Source organism: Thermobia domestica, chromosome 3, assembly GCF_964235325.1.
Source record: "Thermobia domestica chromosome 3, izTheDome1.hap1.1, whole genome shotgun sequence".
NCBI lineage: Eukaryota > Metazoa > Arthropoda > Insecta > Zygentoma > Lepismatidae > Thermobia > Thermobia domestica.
This window is the reverse complement of record NC_137456.1, coordinates 33,215,141-33,237,660: the sequence shown is the minus strand read 5'-3', so window position 1 is coordinate 33,237,660 and position 22,520 is coordinate 33,215,141. Positions and strand designations below refer to the sequence as shown.

Genomic DNA, 22,520 nt, shown 5'->3' with positions numbered 1-22,520 from the left:
AACATTTATCCAAATTATAGGATAAGTAAAAGGATAGTCACAATATTATTCGGCAGAAGAGACCAGAAGATCCAACCTTTGATGGGCAGGAGAGATCCATCTCTATGTTTCGAACGATGGAGACTTCTTCAAAACAACTGCCTTGCTTCTCCACTGTACCAACTGAACCCCGAAGCAAATTTACGGAAGTCTTTTATATGAATCGTGTAACTGTGGTTAAATTCCTCTTAACGTATTTCTGTTGTGACCCACTCACCTACAGAAGTCACGTAGCATAGATCAATATTTAGAATTTTACTGTTAGGTGGAGACTTCTGGTCTCTTCTAACTCAATGAGCATAGAGAAATAAATCAATTTCTGTTTTTTTCACCTGTATGAAAAATATTTAAAATATATCACTTTTTTTCGACTGTGATTTTTTACCACAGCATAAAAGTAAAGGCTATTACATGAAGAACGCCAGTTTTGAAATGTTCACCATTTAAGCTCTAGTAAGTTGGCAGCACTGAATGTTACATGATTTTCATCTGTTGTATTTGTGGTTAGTAGTCATGCAGTGCCGAATGATCGTCGTCTGTTTTTTGTACGGGTAAGAATGGAACACTTCACGATGGAACAGCGTGTTGTCATAGGGAAAACCTCTTACAAATGTGGCGAATGTTATGCAGAGACTGTTACAAATTTGGCGAATGTTATGTAAAGACTGTTACAAATGGGGCGAATGTTATGCAGAAACTGTTACAAATGTGGCGAATGTTATGCAGAGACTGTTACAAATGTGGCGAATGTTATGCAGAGACTGTTAAAAATGTGGCGAATGTTATGCAGAGACAGTTACAAATGTGGCGAATGTTATGCAGAGACTGTTTGCAAACTCTGTGGTATGTTTCGTCAATGTAATGCACCGAATAAGTTGACTGTAATCAGACTGGTTGCCAAATTTGAGGAAACCATTTTTGGTTGTGGATACTAAAACCTTGGGGTGTCCTCGTGTGAATCGTTCTGGGAGAAACATTATCATTCTGATGACGATCACGCCTTATTCGGTGCTGCCTGACTACTAACCACAAAGACAAGAGAAACAATCATACAACATTCAGTATAGCCAACTTACTAGATCATAAATGGCATTTCAAACGTTGCGTTCTTTGTGGGACACCCTTTATAACCATAAGTCTAATATATATATATATATATATATATATATATATATATATATATATATATATATATATATATATATATATATATATATATATATATATATATATAGTATATTAGACTTACAATTTAAATGAGGAGCTCCTATATTGAATTGTTGGTTTCTGTGTAGATTAAATCCTGCATTGATAACATTAAATTGTCGGCGTAGTAGCATTTTCTCATTAAACTCTGTTGTTCATGAAGATTGCAACACTAAGAAAGGCACATATATGAATGAAATTAAGTTTAGGTCACAGATAGTTGCAATTAATAATAAACTCCAGTAAAGACAGTCAATAGGATCACGCGAGATTTACATATATAGGGTATCGGATATAGACACCTGCCGTTGAAGTCAGCATTACCAGTTAATATATTAATGAATTAACTCAATTAGAGAACTTGTTCGAAATAATCTCTCTACCTATCTATTACAATAAATAAATAAATAAATCTCTTACATGTATGGTATATGGGTAGTCACAAAATGACACTTTTGTTCAAAAGTTATCGTGCCGAAGAACGGACGGACGCAACTAAGAACACAATCTTATAAATCCAACTGTCAGATTTCTGAAAAACATTTAAACGTCTTTCTGGCAATCAGAAAACTCTTCATGAGCCCACATATCGCATTTAACACACTGCATCCACATTTTACCTTGAACATTTTTAAAAACTTTACTATCACAAAAGACACATTTCACTTCATTATTAGGTAATTTAGGACACTGTAGCATGTGTTTTCCTTTCCATTGGAATGTTTGAGTTCTACAGAATCTGTGTGGGAAAAGGATTGTGGAATAGCCGTGTGGAAGTCAAATGGAAGCCATGTGTAATTGTGGAAATGAAGTAGTCTATTATTTAATTTTACCGTATATTAAAACTATTTTGTTTATTATTACAAACTAAATACAACTATTATTTCAAAAGTAGTTCACAGAATAGCAAAACAACATGATACGTAATCAAATGCAGTTGAATTCTTTCCTCTAGTCGCTGCCTTAACTTAGATTATGGGAGGAATTGTTATTCTGACAACATCGTAATTTCTATGGGTGGCAAAACTGAAAATTCTTCAGTTCATATTTTCTGTTGTAAAATAACATTATCTATGACTGTGGTAAGTTGGGTTTCATTATCTCCTTTCACTTATGAAAAACAAGCAAAAGAAAACGTTTTAAATTTTGTATTATTTTTAGTAAGTCAGGCTCTTAAACTGAAATATTTCATTTCATTTTCAGAGACTAAAGAGTCAAAGGAGTTAATGCAAGCTATTGCTAGAACACTGAATCGACTCAAAAACTCGCTTGGCACCATCTCTTACCGGTTTTGTTCTATAGACATCCATATTAAAACCAGAAGTAGTAGTAAATTTCTACCATTTCTGGTTTTAGTATAGATATTATCTGAATCAATTTCAAAACAACACTTTTCGTTATATGTTACTGTAACTGTCTATTGTTTTATGGTAATCAACATTGAACCTGGAAATTTGTAATTTCTGATACTTCCATTTTGAATTGGGTGGTAACGAATGAGATAAAACCAGACAAGGATCTAGTCCGGGGCCACGGGGCCAAGGCCTACAGTTTTTTTAAGTGACAAAAATAATTGCAGCTATTATTTATATCTTTCTGAAAGTTTATAGTAAACTCATAATATACCTACCATAGTCTGGGTTCTGGTTGGGTCCCACTTTTTACTTTGCAGACACGCCTCTGGTTGAAACCCATACTTGAGACGCCGAATCGATTCCAGAATGTTGTCTCACGACGGTGGCGGATCCAGGAGGCGATCTCTCCCCCAGAAGAGGAAACTTTTCTGAATTTTATATATAAATAAAATCCATTCCAGAGTTTGGACCTTTTAAAAGTATTACAACCCATCGCCCTTCCCAGAAGTCCGTCCTGGATCCGCCCCTGTCTCGATCAGGCGCACACTCAGAATTATTTGTTGGTAGGGCTCTAAAGGTTAGGGGATTGAATGACAGAAAACACCAGATCTATGTAGTATTGAATCTACTTTTGCCTACAACCTAAAATACGATAAGTAATTGTTAAGTATGCCACATATATTCTCAAAGAAGAAAATCATAGCACTAGATAGTTTTCATACGAAAACAAAGAGTACAGAGGAAGTGTAAGATCAAATATTAGGATACGTGAATGATTTCTCTGCTAAACAAGCATAGTTTTATTAAGAATGTATACAAATATATGGTGAGTTTTGAATTTGTGGAGGGGAGGAGTTCGAACCCGGTGGATCCCCGTGTGGGTGTGTCCCTGCCCTCGATATCTCTTACTGTGTATGCTCTGAGGCTTGTTGAGACAGTCAGATACATACCTGTTCTATGCTGTTCCGATACATATGCAGAACACAGTATGGAAGTCTAAAAATCAATAACCGATTCATAGTACACTCATGTTTAAAATGATTGTCGCATATCTATAACTGTCTTCTTGTAAGAATATAATTTGATAATGATTTTGCAGGGTACTTTTAATATTGACACTATATGTATAATCGGGAAATGTATATTTGTGGTAAATTTCATAGGAAATAGGAAAATTAGAATGAGTAAAGCAAAATGACTAAGTGGACAAGAAAGTTTTATTTTTGATTTATTGTTCTTATTTACTGCTCTTTTGACATGAACTTTACCACATACATGTCTTTGCCAATTATACACATACTAACATTATAAGAAATACCGGGCGAATTCGTAATCAAATTATATTCCTACAACAACATATTTATAGACATGCGACAATAATTTTGGACATGAATGTACGTGCTTGAGTACTCAGAAATACCAAAACCCTCGTAAACATACTAAATATTTTTTTATAGGTCCAAGCATTGTATATATTTAACTCCCTCTTTAATCAGTGAATAAATTACAAGCATACTGTACAGTAGCAAGAATTTGCATGGAAAATATTTTCTTGTGGACTCATGTATGAATGTATACTCCACTGTTAATGGTAAGACTATTGGGCTTAATTATCTATTCTTGGAAATTCTATGCAGTCGGTGCCGAGATAGTAAAACTTTGTCGTTAATAGTATTATCTTGAGGAGAACGAGAAGACGAGAGACAGTGTTTATTGAAACACTTTGTTAAACCAAAACGAGTAACTTTTCTGCGAATTAGACCAAGAGATTAAGTTTCGGAGTTACAGAGGTTACATCTGACAAATGCAAAGAGAGAGAGAGAGAATGAAGGTGGTTCAAATCAAGTGTATGGGAATCACCACCTAATGATAATAGATGTACCTCCTCCCCTTCTTTCTTTCCACAATATTCATGTAATCTCTTAACAAACATTTTAGACATTAGGAGTCTTATGCAGAATCGTCCTGAGGCGTGATTATTGCCATACTAAAAAGTTTGTCTAATATATGTTTCCTGCAATAGTCAGGCCTTTAGTATAACGCTAATCACACGATAAAACGACTCTGTATAAGCCAAGTTTTCATAAGCTATTTTTTAATTTTACTGCACAAAACTGTCTGAGCCCATTTCTCAAATTTAATCATCTAATGCTGCAGTCTATTACTGAAATACGTATTTGTGCATTAAATTAAATCTTTTAACATCTCACGGTTATACCCTTTTTAGCCTAAAGTAGACGGTTGATTAAGTCAAGTGAATGAAGATGGAAGAATTGGTAGGGTAAGAAAGTGGGAGGAAACAGGAATGCCTCGAGAAACATATTTTTGATACATTTTTTTCAAGATTAGTCAAGCCGTAACAAGATGGATAAGCATTTGAGTGGGATGTTGGAGTCGAGATAAAAAAAAAATTCCCTGAACCAATCGAATTCTTAAAGAAATTTCATATTTTCAAAATTCGTTCCACTAAAGAAACCAATAACTAAATGAACGTTAAATAATTGGTTTTATCTCTAACGAAGACATTTTCTTTGTACGTTACCCTTCTAAATCTCTGGTTAAAATTTTAAACTTTAAAAACATACTTTTAAGATTATTTCCGTGTATATCTTGTTACATGATTTTTTTTCTTTTTTTCTTTACATGGTTCCATATGAAGAACGTTTTCATTAACATGAGCTTTTTGCTCCATTTAACTATGCAGGGTGATTCAGGATGAACATAACATAATTTGTGAGGTCTAGCGTGCAGAATTTATGGTTTGTTCAGGCTCAAGAAAGTCAACCAAAATGCAACCCTGTACGTCCCAGAAGACGCTCTCCAAAACTTTCCCCACCGATTGGACTGTCTTTACTTTCTTCTTCAGTGGCAAATTCAAGTGGAGCCATTCCATACTCTATCGTTTTGTTTCAGGTTCATAATAATGAAACCAACTTTCATCTCCAGTCCCAATACTCGTCAAAAAGTCATGACCTTCATGTCGAAATCTCTGAAGAAGAGTTTGGGCAATAATTTGTCTCTCACGTTTGTAGTCCTCGGTTAATAAAGGTCGGACCCCACAGGCACAAACCTTCCGATAACCTAAGTTGTGAATCATTTCTTGCCCCGCACTATGACCAACGCCAAGTTTAGCAGCGATTTCACTTACAGTGATACGTCTATTTCCTCTAATCAACTCATCAATCCTTACCTTGTTGCGTTCCATGGAAACAGTTCGAAGGTGCCCGCTGCGAGGCTCATCTTCGATACTCGTGTTTGCATCCTTCAAATGTTTCACCCACCTCCTAATATTGCTGGCACCCATGCACACATCTCTATACGCACGCTGCAGTCTGCGGAAAATTTCAGAAGAAGATTGGTCCTCTTTAACAAGGAATTCAATCACAGCACGTTGTCGAAACGAAACATCGCTGCCTGCCATTTTGTAAATCTGCCTGTTGTCAATTGCTCGTAACAAACAGCGTCAACGTCTGGAAAGAAAGAAAGGAAGGTCTGTAGATTGAGATTATATACTTGGTTTCACTTAAAACTAAAGATTACGGTTATGAAAAAAAATGTTGCTCACAACTTTCAGTATTCTTCTCGTATATAATGCAAATTTGGATGCATGTTGACCGCAGAGAGACGATTAGTCTCTCCTAACTTCTAGATAGGTATCTACTTCAAGTATGATGTAAATGATAGAATACTGTGGTAAACAGCACATCTGCTGGCGCCTCCAATCCACTAACATAAGGATCAAAGGACTTTTTGTACACTGCATAAAGAAAGAAAGAACAGGCACATCTGTTCCAGCAGAACTAATAAGAAAGAAAGAAATATGTATATCTGTTCCAGCAAAACCAGTACTTTCAATTATATGGGTAGTGAAAACATGCTTTTTATGATGGTCATATAAAATTGTTTTTCTTCATTTTCTCGAGAACTAAGCGAATAATTTACTCTTAAACACATAATTTGGAAAGTAAAGAGGACAAGTATGGTAAAAGGATAACGAAGAAAATCTATTTTTCGGAGACATATTATAAAAACCAAAGTTACCTTTAAAGGTGTCAATTCCCAAAATCAGTCTTAAAGAGTATATACTGTGTATATATATTCTTCAAGATTTTAAGAATTGAAAAGCTTTTTTTTTTTTTTTTTGTTTGTTTGTTTGTTTCTTAGACTGTTTCGTCTTACGTTAGGCTTGTGCATGGAGGGGTTAAGGAAACGAGGGACTTTTAGGACAATCGCATTCACTGAAGGCGACGCTACGCTTGAAAAGGTTGAGACCATTATCGTACAGCACTCTATTTTTAAATTTATTAAAAATATCTTTCTTCACGTATTTTGTCAGAAACTACTCATCAGGATTCACCCTATATTTTATTGAGCTTAGTAACACGTATCGATTTGTATACTTCACATCTTTGGACTTGATGTTGTTATTGTTACACGTTAATATCATTGTGGAATAATACTAGTTCCTATATTTCTCTGCAAATTCTATTTGCATTTCCCAAGCGCAACAACCATAAAAAAAATCCAGCAGACAATATAGTGTCATAAAAAAATATATACCACCAAATGGCTAGAACAGGGTGAAAACTTGGATTTAAAAAAAAAAAATCGTTTTCATTACGAGCTGTGTAATGTTTCCAGACAGTAACACCAATTGCAAATGGAAAGAGAACTGTGTTTTATAACTTTTTCTCCTCAACGTCTGTATTCTAACAGAGTAAATCAAAGTGAATATGCCCCCGCGGAGCTTTGAATTCATGATCCCCACAGGAGTTTTCACGCTGTTACATCATTTGTTATTATTGGTGCTGTTGTTATGGGAGCTTTATTTTTGTTTTAAAAAATAGTTTATTTACCTAATAACTTTCAAGAACAACAATGATTTGCTGTTCATTTTTTAAAAAATGATTTTTTTTAGAGTTAAACAGAAGGAAATAATATTATTCCGTTAGTTAAACGAAAATAGATATTAGATCCCTCCCGATCTTTCTTTCTGTCTGCTGTTAATCGATTTATGTTTAGTGTTATGTTGATTGCTAGTACGCTTGTAATTAGGTACAGGTTCAATTTGTAGAAGATTGGCACACTCACTCATTTTTGCCCTCAAGAGCGCGGTCCTGTCTCACCCTCATTTTGGTAGATGAGGGTGAGGGCAAGTGAGGATGAGGGCATCAGCAATATTTTAATGCGAGTACATGTCAATGTGACTGTGAGAGAGTTGACTGAGTGTGAGGGAGTGGATTGAGGGTGAATGTGAATGCGGATGAGGGTATCAGTAATATTTGAGTGTGAGGGCGAATCAGTGTGACTGTGAGAGAGTTGATTGAGTGTGGGGGAGTCGTTTGAGGGTGAGTGTGAGTGAAGGCGAGGGCGTGAATAATATTTGAGTTTGAGGGAATAGATTGAGGGTGAGTGTGAATGAGGGTTAGGAATAATGCTCATCTGTAGTTTGTATTTTTTTTTTTCTTGTTGTTGTTTATGTGAATCTCGCGTTGAATATGAAGTTGTAATGATGTTGAATGCGCTCCAAATGTAGAAACAGATTCTCTAATTTTAAGAGAAAGATGTAAAAAAGTGATAGTGATCAACAGATATGATGTAATCACTGTTATCAAATCCTCGCCACACCCCGGAGATACTACAGATGGTGATCAGAAAAATGGAAACACCTGTAGTTGGCAACACGTCAAATGTATGGGTTGGCAGTGGTGTCGTGGCGCCCGCAGCGCCGGACCGCTGGCGGTGGTGTGTTAGGTCGGTCTCTATACTACTTCAAGCGCAGTGTTACAGCAGTGTCCAGTGGCTGCAGCAGACGGAGGTAGTGTAAAATGGGAGACCTCTCATATTTTCAAAGAGGGCAAATTGTTGGTGCGCGGTTATGTTAAGTGAGTGTGACGGCAGTGGCTACTGTGTTAGGTGTGTCACGAGGGACAGTGTCGAAGGTGATGACGACCTACACAACACAAGGGTAAAAGACATCGGGGAAGCGGAACACTGGGCGGAAGAAAATCATGAGTGACAAGTTACGCCGGGTATTAAAGCACATTCCCACGCAGAACCGTCGTGCCACTGCGAAGCAAGTGACGGAGAAACTCAATCAGCACCTCCCCCACCCTGTTTCGACAATCACAGTCCGCCGCGAATTACATGACATGAACTTACGGGGTCGTGTTGCACGGGCCAAACCGCTCATCAGGGACCATAACGCTTTCGCACGCCGCAAATGGTGCCGCGACCATGCAACTTGGACCGTTGAGAACTGGAAACGTGTGATATGGTCGGATGAATCATCCTTCACCCTATTCCCAACCACGGGCCGTGTTTATATGTGGAGAACGCCCAAAGAAGCTTATGATTTGCAGTGTCCCGCCCAACTGTGAAACATGGCGGCGGCTCGGTGATACTGTGGGTCGCAATATCATGGTTTTCATTGAGTCCTGTGGTCACACTTAGCGGACGAATCACTACCAACGATTATGTCGCAATTTTAGAAGACCACTTGCATCCTATGGTCCGGATGTTGTTCCCGGACAATGACGCCATTTCCAGGATAATAATGGACCCATTCACACAGAAGGCGTTGTTGCAACGTGGTTTGAGGAACATCGGGATGAAGTTCAACACCTCCTCTGGCCCGCCCAATCCCCAGATCTCAACATAATTGAACATCTGTGGTCCGTCTTGGAAACACGACTCTGGCGAAGATTTCCACCCCTATCCTCTCTCACAGAACTGGCCGATGCCCTGTACGAGGAATGGTGTAAAATTCCACTTGCTACCATTCACGACCTCTATGCCTCCATCCCACGTCGCATCAAGGCTGTTCTGAAGGCGAAAGGTGGCTCGATACCATATTAATCTGGTAAGTTGCAATTTCGTTCAGGTGTTTCCATTTTTCTAATCACCATCTGTAACTATACCTCATCCTTCTTATTTCATTTGGAGTTAGGTTTTGGAACCAAAAATACTTTTAAATATTTACCAGTTTTAGCTATGTATTCGTCAGTCGAGAAGATAAAATATATCAACAATTTATTGATGGATTACGATCAATTTGAGCCTGGATTACAGGATGAAAAGTTATAAATCAATTTCTTTGATGGAGATGATCTATCCACTGCAGTGACGCCAACCCATGGAAAAAATCCAATACTGTGGAATTTTTTGACGATATTTCGAAATGGGATAAAATTGAATTTTCATTTTTAAAAAGGGGGGCAGGATTTAAGAGGTATTTCAAATATCCATTCAATTGACGCCAACAAATGAATCTTAAGTGAACTTGAAATTAATGCTAATTGTCAAATTTTGTTACCATAAAATGTATGTTAGTTTAAAAATGATTTATGCAGCGACTTATAGATCCCAAAAAAGCAAGTGCCAAGGAACGTGAATTGTACTCATATATTTGAAAGAAGAAAGATAGAAATGAAAGAAAGAACAGAATTAACGGAAGAGAATAATCGGAGAAATCATGTCAAATTTGCAAATCATTCCATACGAAATAATTGAAAAATTAATTTTGAGTTGAGTTGATTTTTAGTTTACCGTCCCTTTCAGCAGCGAAGCTATATGAGACGTCTACCTACTGATTAACGTGGAATCCGAACCATTTGAGCTCCCGCCGGGAATCGAACCCGGTCTCCTACGCCAAAGGTGCGCACGCTAACCGCTTAGCCACGAAAGAGCTCAAAACTTAAATTTATCTAGTATTAAGGTCTATTACATTCAGTACAACATTATAGCACAAAGTGTGACGCAAATACTAAATTCACAGCAATTTGTGCTGATTTTTATCAACATTTACAATTGTATCTGTCATATTGTATCTGCAAAATATTTTTACATAAACTGAAATATGTAGGCGATCGGAATTTTTGAATAATTCAAACTTCTATTCAAGAAAATGACTGGTATATATTAATTTCATCATTCAAGTTTTCTATATTTAGAAAATTTTATTAGTAGTATAGCATGGGAAATTGAAGAACAAAATCGGAATTTCTGATTCTCGAAATGCAGTTTTATAACGTTTCAGGTTGGCATCATTGATCCACTGGAAGAGGTAGAAATCAACCATATCCGGTTTTAACGTTTGTCACTATAGAATAAAACAGTAATAGCGAGATGTCTTTTGAATCAATTTAATGTTCTCAAAATAATTAGCATTCTATATATTAAAATGCTAGGTTTATATGTTTGTCTCCAAAGAAAAGTTTATATGTTTGTCTTCAATCCTTTCGACAATGAGATATCGAAAACCGCAAGTGCAAGAAACATGTCGTTTCCACTGGTCGATTCCAAATTTTGCGTAGATTGTCCAGTTCTTATTCAATATTTAAAAAAGTGGCCGTTAGTTCTCTATTACAGTTTTTAGGGGTACATTGGAAATGTTAAAATTTTTAAAAGGTAAATAATCTCATCCTACGAGTTATACATTCCAACACCACATCGTTGTATATAGAGGTCGTATAAATCTCAGGCGTTTGTTTCTTGGCCAAATGATAAAATTGAAAACGAAGGATTATCATTTCTCCAGTCTAAGATGAATCTTTATTTTTTGCAGTGTTTTGTCCAATGAACACCATATATCACTGACCCATATATTAATTTGTATGAAATGTATTTGCTTATTACTAGAGTCCGGATTTGTATGTAGTATCAACCCCTTAAATATGTACATAAATGTGTAACAAAAATCGCTTAAAAATGTAAGAAATATGTAATACTATATAAGAATATGTAATATTATATATGTTACATATTTATGAAAACGTAATATTAACACGCGTATGAGTATGCAATAATTAAACGAATTATGGAAATAAAAAGGAAAATCTACTACACTTTATCCTGCTTAATGCAAGTCCCCCAATGAAGTGAAATGCTTGAACAGCTGAGACAGCCATACGTCACTGACGTGAGCGATTACAGGATAATAAAAATCAGACCCGAATGAAGGAAGATGTGAATCGGCTAGAGAGAAACAGGAAAGCCCCCCCCCAAAAAAAGCAATGCATACGGCATTTGTACGTCAGAAATGTCATGTGGTGTGGTGTGGTCCCGTTTCAAATCTAGACCCTTTTGCACTAAATGCGCATCCGTCACCACGGCCCAATCTTGAAATGAATTATACGCAATATACAAATTTAAATACTAAAAGCAACTTAAGACGACATGTATCGTTTTATATATATATTTATTTCATGCAGGGAAAAGTAGTCCTATATCTTTTAAACAATACCAGTTGAACTAAGATTGAAGAATATTTCAACTAAGGAACATTTTTAATTTGAAATAAAGTACTTACGAAAGATGTGCCTGCAGTTCAACTGTGTGTTGTTGCATAATGGGTTACAAGGTATATTTCCAAATGATCAGAAGTAAAATTTTGTCGGTGATCGGATAAAATATTCTTGTATGCAGAGAATGATCTCTCCGCATCATATGAGGTAACAGTAGCGTATTTCAACAGGGGATATAGTTGTTGGAAATATCTTTAGGGGTTCTTGTTTCACCACTGAGAATCTCACTCACTGACAATAGGCTGTCGTAACCCGGGTTTCTTTCCAGCACTGCATTTAGTTTGTTTCGAACTTTTTATCCTACATCTCCACACACACCTTGCAGCAGTCTCTTTGCATCCTCTATGAAATCCATGAATTCCGGAAGAGGCCGCCCAACAGTCTCTAGCTTTCTAATGCTTGTAGGTAGTCAACAAAAATTGCTGTGTGTGTATGCGATATCACACGCTACTTTTGAGTCATTAAACAGTTTCTGAGCAATGCCAACTGACACAGCAGACTCCGATGGAAATGAATGAACAACAGCCTTAATTTTCTGAAAATGTTCATTGTAGAAATGTACTGCCTGCATTGAAGTGTCCCATCGCGTTAGCACAGGCTCCGGAGGAAGTGGCACTCTAGCAGTTGATTTCTGTAAACTTGAACACGTTTGGAAGAAACTGGTTGATTTACTTCGCAAAAGTTGTCTCTCCCCTCTTCAGCAACACGTTGAAGAACATGGGCCATACAGATGAAATGAATTAAGTGAGGGTAAAAAACTGTAAGTGCTCTACCGCTTTTAACATGTACGCTGCACTGTCTGTATAGAGAACAAGGACTTTTTCTTCCTGAACTCCTCCCGGCCACACCACTTTAAGACCATCATTTACAAAGCGAGCAATCGTGGAATGATTCGTGCGTTCCAACAATTTACTCGCATTAGATAGGATTTAGATGGAACATCTTCACTTAACTTTCCGATCACTAAATTTGCTACATAACGTTCCTAAACACCTGTTGTTTCGTCCACAGAAATCCAGATATATATATATATATATATATATATATATATATATATATATATATATATATATATATATATATATATATATATATATATATGAACTACCTATTTCTGCCCTAATGGTATCCATAGCTTCCCTATAACAAACTTCGAGATAACACTTCCGAAGAGTGGATTCGTCAGGAATTCGACGCCCGCAGTACTTCTCCAGAAAAGCACGATATTTTGGCACTTGAACTTTGTTCCAAGGAATGTTTGCTGCTATCATTGCTTAGCACAAGTCTTTGAAAAGCTCACTCACTGAAGTATCTTGATACATTTGTGTCAATAGTACTTTTTTTTCAGTTCGCAAATTTTTATTTCTTGCATGGAGTGCACTTCGTACATGTTGTTCTAACTGATATTTCATTGAACATCCATTTTTTTTATCACGCACTTGGCACAACACCACTTTACCGTCCGTAGTAAACGCATCATCGATTGTTACCTAGTGATGAGCAGTGGGAATATTCCCGGTGGGAAGGAAAATAAAAATGGGAATATTCCCGGTTTTTTCCTGGCATATAAATTTCCAGGAAGGAATTCATTTCCATTTTTTTTACTTAATCTTCGAAATTATAAGAAACATGTGACTAATTACTTTATTTTAATTTATTATTATTTACTTCTAGGTTTTTAATAATTTGGAGGTTTAAAAAAATAAAATTCGTTGACAGTACTTTATATAACTAATAATATGATATTTTAAGTTCCATTTCCATTTGCACTAAAAAGTAGCAAAGTACTAATTTACAAATGATGAAAAGGAACCAGTTTGTAAAGTAATGTAGAAATTATGTAGAAATAGAAATGAAGTACTATCAATACACCCCGAATCACCGATAGTAATAGACGATCTGTCTATTGTCTCTGACTCGAATTTCTGAAAAAGTGCTCGGACTTCTCTTACATGTGAATTAAAGCATGAAATTTCGAGAAATAGGTAGGAAGGAAGGTCGTGTGTGGCAATGTTACGTTCAAAATTATAAAACTAAGTCAGTATCTTGCAAATAGTTTGAACATAAATATGTATGCGCAAATGTGTCTTTTGAGACATGAAAAGACATGTGTCTTCTGACAGTTACCAAACCTAATTTGTTTATAACATTTAAAAATTTAATATTTTCATAATTTGCAGTAGTAGAGACAAGTGTAGAAAATCCACTTACATTGAAATTTAAACTGTTTAGCGGTATAAAAGTATGTGGACTTATTATACCATTTTTTCAACATATTTACTTGCATTGAACATATTGTAATATACATTATGCTTGCTCTCTAAATATAATAAAATATTAATAAAATAGCATAATACCGTTCAGAATATACATTTAAAGAATCCTCTGGACATAACAGTAATAATATACGGTGATAAGAAACGAATTTACCTTTGAAATCATAATATAGTAATAGAATTCAATTTTCTTTGTGTTTGTACATGAATTCCCGGAATATTTCCATTTTGGGGAATCTTCCCGGGAATTTTCCCAGGGAATATTCCCGAAAAATATCTTCCCGGGAATTTACCCATCACTACAGTTACCCACGACCGCAATTTCGCGGATAAATTTGAGGCAACCGGAGCCATTTCTAACTTCGACGGTCAATCCAGAACACGTACGTTTTGCAACTGCAATGCTAGAGTACTGTCCTCCTGTCATTCAGTTGAACAAGCAAAGTTCTTTGAGAGCTTAGGTTACCTGCTATGATATTGCCAGTGTCGCCAGCTTCTTGGAACGAACTCTTGCAGTAAATTCCTGGAAGCACACTAGCATACAGTTTTAACTTGAATTGCAGGATTTGCTTTCATCTTTTTCCCGTCCGACATCTGATAACAAACAAATAGACTTCATTTTAATAATTTCCTGTCCAGTGTGTGTGTGTGTGTGTGTGTCTGTGTGTCTGACTGTCTGTCTGTGTGTGTATGTGTATGTTCATTTCTTTTGCCCAGAATTAAACTCACAGATTTCAATAATGTAATTTTGTTCACTTTTTCATTTCAGTACTGTATATTTTGGCGCATACTGTATTTTTGTCAGATACATAACTTACACTACATGCTGATATCGTGCAGGTGGTGAGACCGGCACAGTATTGCCCAGAGATGGAGTGGGTCAGTGGGTCGGTGGGTCAAGTTTTCTGGGTGGGTCAGTGGGTCATGGGTCAACAGCATGTGACCCACTGTGACCCACCACCCACCGTGACCCACTGCGACCCACCACCCACCGTGACCCACTGTGACCCACCACCCACCATGACCCACTGCGACCCACCACCCACCGTGACCCACTGCGACCCACCGACTCAGTATGATCTACCGACCCTCTCTGCTCACTGTATTGTAGACAGTATCTTCTGAGGACTGGTAAATTTGTCTCCGTTTTACTTTCAAGACATTCATTTCCCTTTCTTTTCCACTTGGAGCTCCTCCGTGGCTAAGCGGTTAGCGTACGCGCCTTTGGCGTGGGAGACCCGGGTTCGATTCCCGGCGGGAGCTCATGTGGTTCGGATTCCACGTTAATCAGTAGGTTCACGTCTCATATAGCCTCGCTGCTGAAAGGGACGCTAAACTAAAAATCAACTCAACTCAACTCTTTTCCACTTGTTTCTGTCTACTTACCTGAGATGAGTATATCTAACCAAGTGAAAAAAGAACTTCAGGCACTTTTGGATATTGATATTTTTAATTATAATAATAGCAATAGGACTTATAGGCCTACTACTACTTGGCTTTCGAGACCTGTGAGTTTTTAGAGCTAACTACTGGAAAAAATACATTTTTGAATCACTGTAATATATAAATTATTATATAAAAAAATTGAATGTAACTATGTGTTTCTGATCATCACTGTCAAATTGCAAAGTCAAATGAAATTACTTTTGGTATATAGTTAGGCCTTAATCCAATTGGGATGTTATATTGCTTTTATTATAATGCATAATATCCTAAGGAGGTAGTGAGGATCCGAATTTTTGCGAAAAAAAATGAGTATCTCGCAAGCCGTTAAACTTACGGAGATGAAATTCAGTGTATTAACTCTTTATTGAAAATAAACAGTGTGTGTCCTAGCATTTTTTTAAATTCTCCTTTATGTGCGGGGGGGGGGACTTTCTATATATGGAAAATTGGTAATGAGTTGGTTTGTAAAAATGATCGAAAACGATCGATGTTATTTAAGAAAAAAAATAGAAACAAAAAATACAGTGCTTGGCTTCATATATCCATTGCTTTCTGCTATAATAATTGCTGAAGCTTATGTTTATTATTTGGAGCGCTTACAGCACAGGGCAATCAACCCATAAAGTTGTGAGAAAAATAGGCATAAAATTTGTACTGTAAGCTTAATTACACGGAAATTTGAAGTTTGGATTGTACGCATAATTGTATGGAAAATTTTACACTTTTTCCCCTTTACGTTGGTCTACTTACTTTGATTTGGAACTTTGAAATTTCATCCTTTTTTACACTGAAAAGTGTTGATAATTAAACAAGGAAATAATTATACTATGATAATTTAATTGAAATTCATCGTAATTTGGCACATGGCAAACAGCAGTGTGGTAATTGAAGTTGAAGAAAGAGGGAAATTCCCATTCAACTCTGAACACTTTCCAGGAACCTCGTTCCCTTTCGCTTTCTAGACGGGGGAGGGAACTTGGTAATGGTAACAAACCTTCATGTGTAATTACAAAAATTAAATTTATAAACAAATAAGAAATCATCAGTTTATCAGGCTTTAATAATTTATTCACAAGATTCCCTATCAAAGGCGTGGTAGATGAAGTTTCTGTTCTACATGGGTCGACATTACCAACTGACACTGGCGCAAATCCCGGGGGGACGAGGGGGACATGTCCCCTCCAATGTTGGACCTGGGGGGGACTGTCCCGCCCAATAATCTGATTTAAAAAGCGCTTTTTCGGATTTGTGTCCGACTGCCCCAAAGGAATGTAAGATGAAATTGATTTCTCTTGGCTTTTCCATTTTTTTAAAAAAAGAATCGTATTCTGTAGTATTTCAAACTGAACTTCGTGCTGTAGTGAGTTTAGTAGTCTCATCAATATGTATTAATTCCACTTCCGCTATTTGGGCACAAATTGCAATAAATGCCAGAGGAGGATATGCCCCTCTCCTCATGCTGGAAAGTTGTCTCAGCTGTAGGTACGGGCACAAATTCCGGGGAAATGGGGAGACATGTCCCCCCCAACATTGGAACTAGAGGCTCTCCCAATAATCCGATTTGAAAAGTGCCGATTTGAAAAGTGCATTTTGCAGATAACTGTGATGAGTTGTGTCCGACTGCCACAAAGGAAAGTTAGATGAAATTTGTTTCTCTTGGCTTTTCCATTTATAATGAAAATGAAGGCGTGCGACTGTGCGTGACGTAACCTCATATGAAATCTTATCTCATCCTCTCCCCTAGGCCCTAGCACACGAAGAGTATATAGACTATCCAATGTCAGTAGAACCCATCTTTTCAGTAAATGCGCATTTAATCTATTTGTAGTATCAGCCTAGGCATCTACTCATGCTTCGTAAGCTAACAAACTCTATAGCCTATGGAACTCGGAGGTTCAATGCCGCGTTCACAAAAGCTCTCCACTGACTTCTATTCTTAGCCAACTGGATCCAGTTTCTACTTTGTATTCCTATCTCTGCGAGATTCATCTTAATATTGTCTTCCCATCTGCGCCTAGGTCTTCTTAATAGTCGTTTTCCGATTGGTCTTACCGCTAACACTTTGAAAGCGTTCCTACTTTCTTCCATCCTGGCTACATGTCCTGCCCACCTAAGCCTCCTAGACTTGATGACCTTAACAATGTTTGGTAAGCCATATAATTTACGTAGTTCGTCGTTATGAAGTTTCCACCATTCCCCATTCCCGTTCCTCTTGGTCCGAATATTTCTCTCGGGATCTTGTTCTCAAATACTTTCAGTCTATGCTCTGTACTCAGTAAGCGTATGATTATCGTTTTATACATTTTAAGCTTCAAATCCCTCGACAGAATTCGCGACGACAAGAGATTTTGAACTGAATAATTACACGAATTCCCTGTTTTTAGTCGACATTTAATTTCTTCGTGAATATGATTTTCGTCTGTTAATATTGATCCTAGATGTTTGAAAGTATCCACTTTATCAAAAGTATTATTTAATATTTTAACACATACATAATTTGCCGTATTACGGTCCCGACGCACTTCCATGTATTTAGTTTTCTCTGCATTTACTTCTAAACTCATGTCCATGCAAGCGTGTCTAATAAGACCTCTGCATTTCTTTTTTATTTTTCTCATATCAACCCCTACTAAACTTACATAATCAGCGTACGCATAACCTGGTGAACACCGTTCAGCTCTAGGCCCTGGTTGCTATCCTTCATCTTCCTTATAGCGTATTCCAGGACAAAGTTGAATAATAATGACGACAACACATCTTCTTGTTTCAGGCCATTCTTAACGTGAAAGCTCGTGGCCAAAACTTTTCCTACCCGGACTTTACTTTGGGATTCATTTAAACATGCCTTAATTAATCTAATTAGCTTTTTCGGTATTCCAAATTCTGTAAGAACGTTGTACAATGTTTCTCTCCTAACCGAGTTATAAGCCTTTCTAAAATCAATAAATAGTTGATGTACCGGACTACTGTATTCCCGCTTATTTTCGAGTATTTGGCGAATGGTAAATATTTGGTCGATAGTTGATCGATTTCGTCTAAATCCACACTGATAATCTCCAAACATTTCATCTGCGTATGGGCTCATTCTTGCTAATAGAATGTTTGAAAGGATTTTATAGGATGTTAACAGAAGAGAGATGCCTCGATAATTATTACAGTCAGTTTTGTCGCCTTTCTTGTGAATTGGAACAATGATTGATTCTTCCCACTCTTGTGGCAATTCTTCCTTGTTGCAGATAAGGAGAATGAGTTTGTGTATCATGTTCCACAATTTTTTGCCTCCAGCTAAAATGAACTTAGCCGGAATTTCGTTTGCACCCGAGATTTGTGTTTCTTTAATTTCTTTATAGCGAGTTTTACTTCTATTCGATTGGGTTCTGGAATATATGATTCTGCCGTGTGTATCTTTCTTTCTCCACGCACATTAGTTTTTGGCTGCGTGTTAAGCAAATCGTCAAAGAAATCTTTCCATCTATTTAAGATGCTATCTGTATCAGTGAGAACTGTTCCATCAGCTTTCTTTCATATATAAGAACGAGGTTGATAGCCTTTCTTAAATTCGTTGACCCCTTTATACATGTCCCGAATGTTTTTATTTTTACTATCTTCAAGTTCCTAAATTTTAGCTTTCAAAATATCGCGTTTTTTTGTTCTAAAAGTTTTGGAAGTTCCTCGCCTGATGTCTACGAAATTTTGTGTAGTTACTTCATTCGGATTTTGTAGCCAACGTAATTTTGCCTGTTTTCTCTTCTCTGCTAGTTCGAACCATGGTTTGTTCCTACGTATTATTTCCGCGTGTCCCAATTTTTCTTTTGAGAGAGGATGTTTCGTAAGCAAAGAAAAGAATTCAATTGCTGGAATATTTTTCTCTCTAATCTTAAGGTTACATCTGTTAAGTAAAGAGTATGACATGCGTCAGATTTCTGAAACGATTCCTGTAATGTTATTGAGATTATAATCATTTTGCTCAAAGAGTATTGTTGCGTCACACATAATTGATATTCTTTCTTCATAGTTTTGGGGAAGTCGTCATTTATATTATTATATTACTATAAAACCATTTTAACGTGGATCTTTGTGGATGCCTAATTAGAAACATGCCAATTATAAATATGCATGTATTCAGATTTCAGAATGTTTTCACGGCAGTGATTTGTAATACTGATATGTACTACTACTTCATCTACATCACCTAATATATAATATACTCTACAAAAGTTGATCAGATTCATCTACCGTAATATGAATTTCATCTCCCTTATCTAGAATAAGCCTCAAATCTGCCCACCTTCCAATGTTGAAGACAACCAATGGCGTATTTAGGATTTTCTTTTGAGGGCTATGCCCAATACAAGGAAGGAAGTGGGCAATTGCCCACCTGAGTTTGAGAATTAAATATATTTTAATTTATGCATAAATTGAAGTTATAATGACAAGAATTACAGATCGATAAATCCTATATGATATGACACAAAAATTTAAAAGTGAATCTAACCCTTTATTCTATTCATACAAGAAAAAGAAAGCATCCTCTTGGCCGTCCTAATTTCCCGGGCTAATTATTCCCCCGTTTTGATTTTCTTTAATTCAAACATTTCCTTCTTTTAAAAATAACTAAACGATATAATTGTTCCTTTGTTATAATAACTAAAGTCCTGTCATGTTGATATCCGCGCATGTTGGTGTGGAACACTAGTTTCGCTTATCAACTCCTCTTAGTTTTGGTGTTACTGATGACGGCCAACTTGAATCACAACTGACAACGGTCGATAAAGTATGATAGGCGAAATGAAAGTAGTAACGTCAAGAAAAAGAAACAGAAAAATAGAAAGGATGACAGAAAGAACAATTAAGGACGCGGTTCTTACATGGAATGAAATTTGACAAATACAGTATTATTTCTAAACAAAAAGCATAAGAAAATGCAAAGTCAATGACATTCTTAGAAATGGTAAGAAGGATTATTGTTGTACGTGGAATGCGTAAAACTAACAAATTATTTCGAGGGGAGAATGAGCCCGATAGCCTCCTAAATTCGTCACTGAAGACAATTCTGCTCCCCTGATCCTTCACAGCATTGTTTTTCAACTTCATAAATATTTTGAACATCGCTTATATATATATATATATATATATATATATATATATATATATATATATATATATATATATATATATACGGGACCATCTTACCCGTCCCCCCCAATGTTGAAGACAGATTTGCGCCTTTGCCAACTGACATGGTCGATATGGAAAAGATGTTGTATGGTGATAGAGAGATTATACTTCTTGCTGAGTATTTCAAACCTAACCAAGAAAAATCATTATCAGACTTAAGTCTAACAAGTAGATTGTCGAAGAGAAGTTGCAGAAATCGGGTAGAAATATTATCAATTTCCACAACAGAGTGCGAACGGAAATTTCCCCTTATGAATTTACAGATGACTAATATTAGAAATACACTAAGTGCTCAAACATTGTCTAAATTGTTGCTCATCAATGTTAATGGCCCACCGCTAGACAAGCTCAAAGTAGACGAGCTAGTTATTTCTTGGCTGAAGAATGGACATCATTCAACTGCGGATGATTTACCGCCAAAAAGTTACCAACAGGAAATAAATCCTATTTCAGATTTGTTTTAAGGTGGAAAATTGCGTGTTACGGAAAATTTATATTTGTATTACTAATGGCTAATTTCTGTTATTCAGCTTTGTACCTAATTTTTAGTAAGTCTCTTCTTTGCTTTAGGTAAACTACTTTGAATAAATATTGATAATAATTGCAATTATGCATCTTTGTAACTTAGATTTAACATGGTGTTTTAGTGATTACACAAATTACAATTATGAGCATACTTTATGGAGATGCTCTCACAGAGGGCCCGAGCACCTTTATACCCTATGAACAACTGATTTTTCAGATCTTTTGTGACAAAAATACTGTGAACTGAGAAACCATAACCTTTTCCATATTGTACAGGGATATTTTCCTGCGAATAGAAGTTTCTTGTGGAATGCGTTCAGAAATTAACACTTGAAAGAATACTCTCTTAGTACAAGTATATTTTAGGCACACACTAATTCCCCCCCCCCCCACACCTCGAACTGTTTCAATTTCCTCACTGACAAACACTTTACCATTTTATATTGTAAAGGTCAGATCCACTGTTATTGTAACAGAGTTGTGCTTGAGCGATTGACTAGCAATTCAAACTCCGATTAGTGACAATTTCACAGTCTTGTTTTATTACAAGCGTAAACTCTTTAGTCAGTTTAGAAGAGGCCGTGGATTGTGTTCAGAGTTGATGACGATGGATTTTGGTGAGTCAGAGTAGGTCAAAGTGGATGAGTGCTTCATGGTGGGTGGTGGGTCAGAGTGGGTCATCGTGGGTGGTGGGTCATGGTGGGTCACGGTGGGTGGTGGGTCAGAGTGGGCCACGGTGCGTGGTGGGTCATGGTGGGTCAAGTTTTCATTGGCCCACGCCAACTCTGGTATTGCCTTATAGAGAACTGAAGGAAAGAAAATTATTTTCAGTTGTTTTCTCTTGTTATGTCTTATATTCCCAGTTAGAAACCACAAATGTTCAAGATTGACTTTGGAGCACCTGTAACCAGGGGATGGCAACAAAGTTTCGGTTCCGGCGGAACCGGTTCAGCGAGGAACCGGTTCTTGGAGATCTGATTTTCAGAATCGGTTCCAGACCTGGATCTGAAAACCCGGTTCCAGAACCGAATCTTGGGAACCGGTTGCAGACCTGGATCCAAAGAACCGGTTCCAGACCTGGAACCGAAAAAACTGTTCCGAAACCGGATCTTCTAGAACCGGATTCGTCCAGAGCCGAAAACCGGTTCCGCCAGGAACCGGTTCTGGTCATCCCTACCTGTAACCCAAGC

The 22,520-nt window shown here is 36.9% G+C and overlaps 1 protein-coding gene across 1 annotated transcript; it reads right to left on the bottom strand.

Moving 5' to 3' along the window:
• Window positions 1-5,496: 5,496 nt before the first annotated feature.
• LOC145681731 (protein GVQW3-like) lies at window positions 5,497-6,021 on the bottom strand. The gene has a single exon (XM_081753341.1). The coding sequence runs from the start codon at window positions 6,019-6,021 to the stop codon at window positions 5,497-5,499; it is 525 nt and encodes a 174-aa protein (XP_081609467.1).
• Window positions 6,022-22,520: the final 16,499 nt, after the last annotated feature.

Excerpts from the sequence above, each read along its gene's own strand:
- LOC145681731 (XM_081753341.1), bottom strand. The coding sequence starts at position 6,021 with ATGGCAGGCAGCGATGTTTCGTTTCGACAACGTGCTGTGATTGAATTC.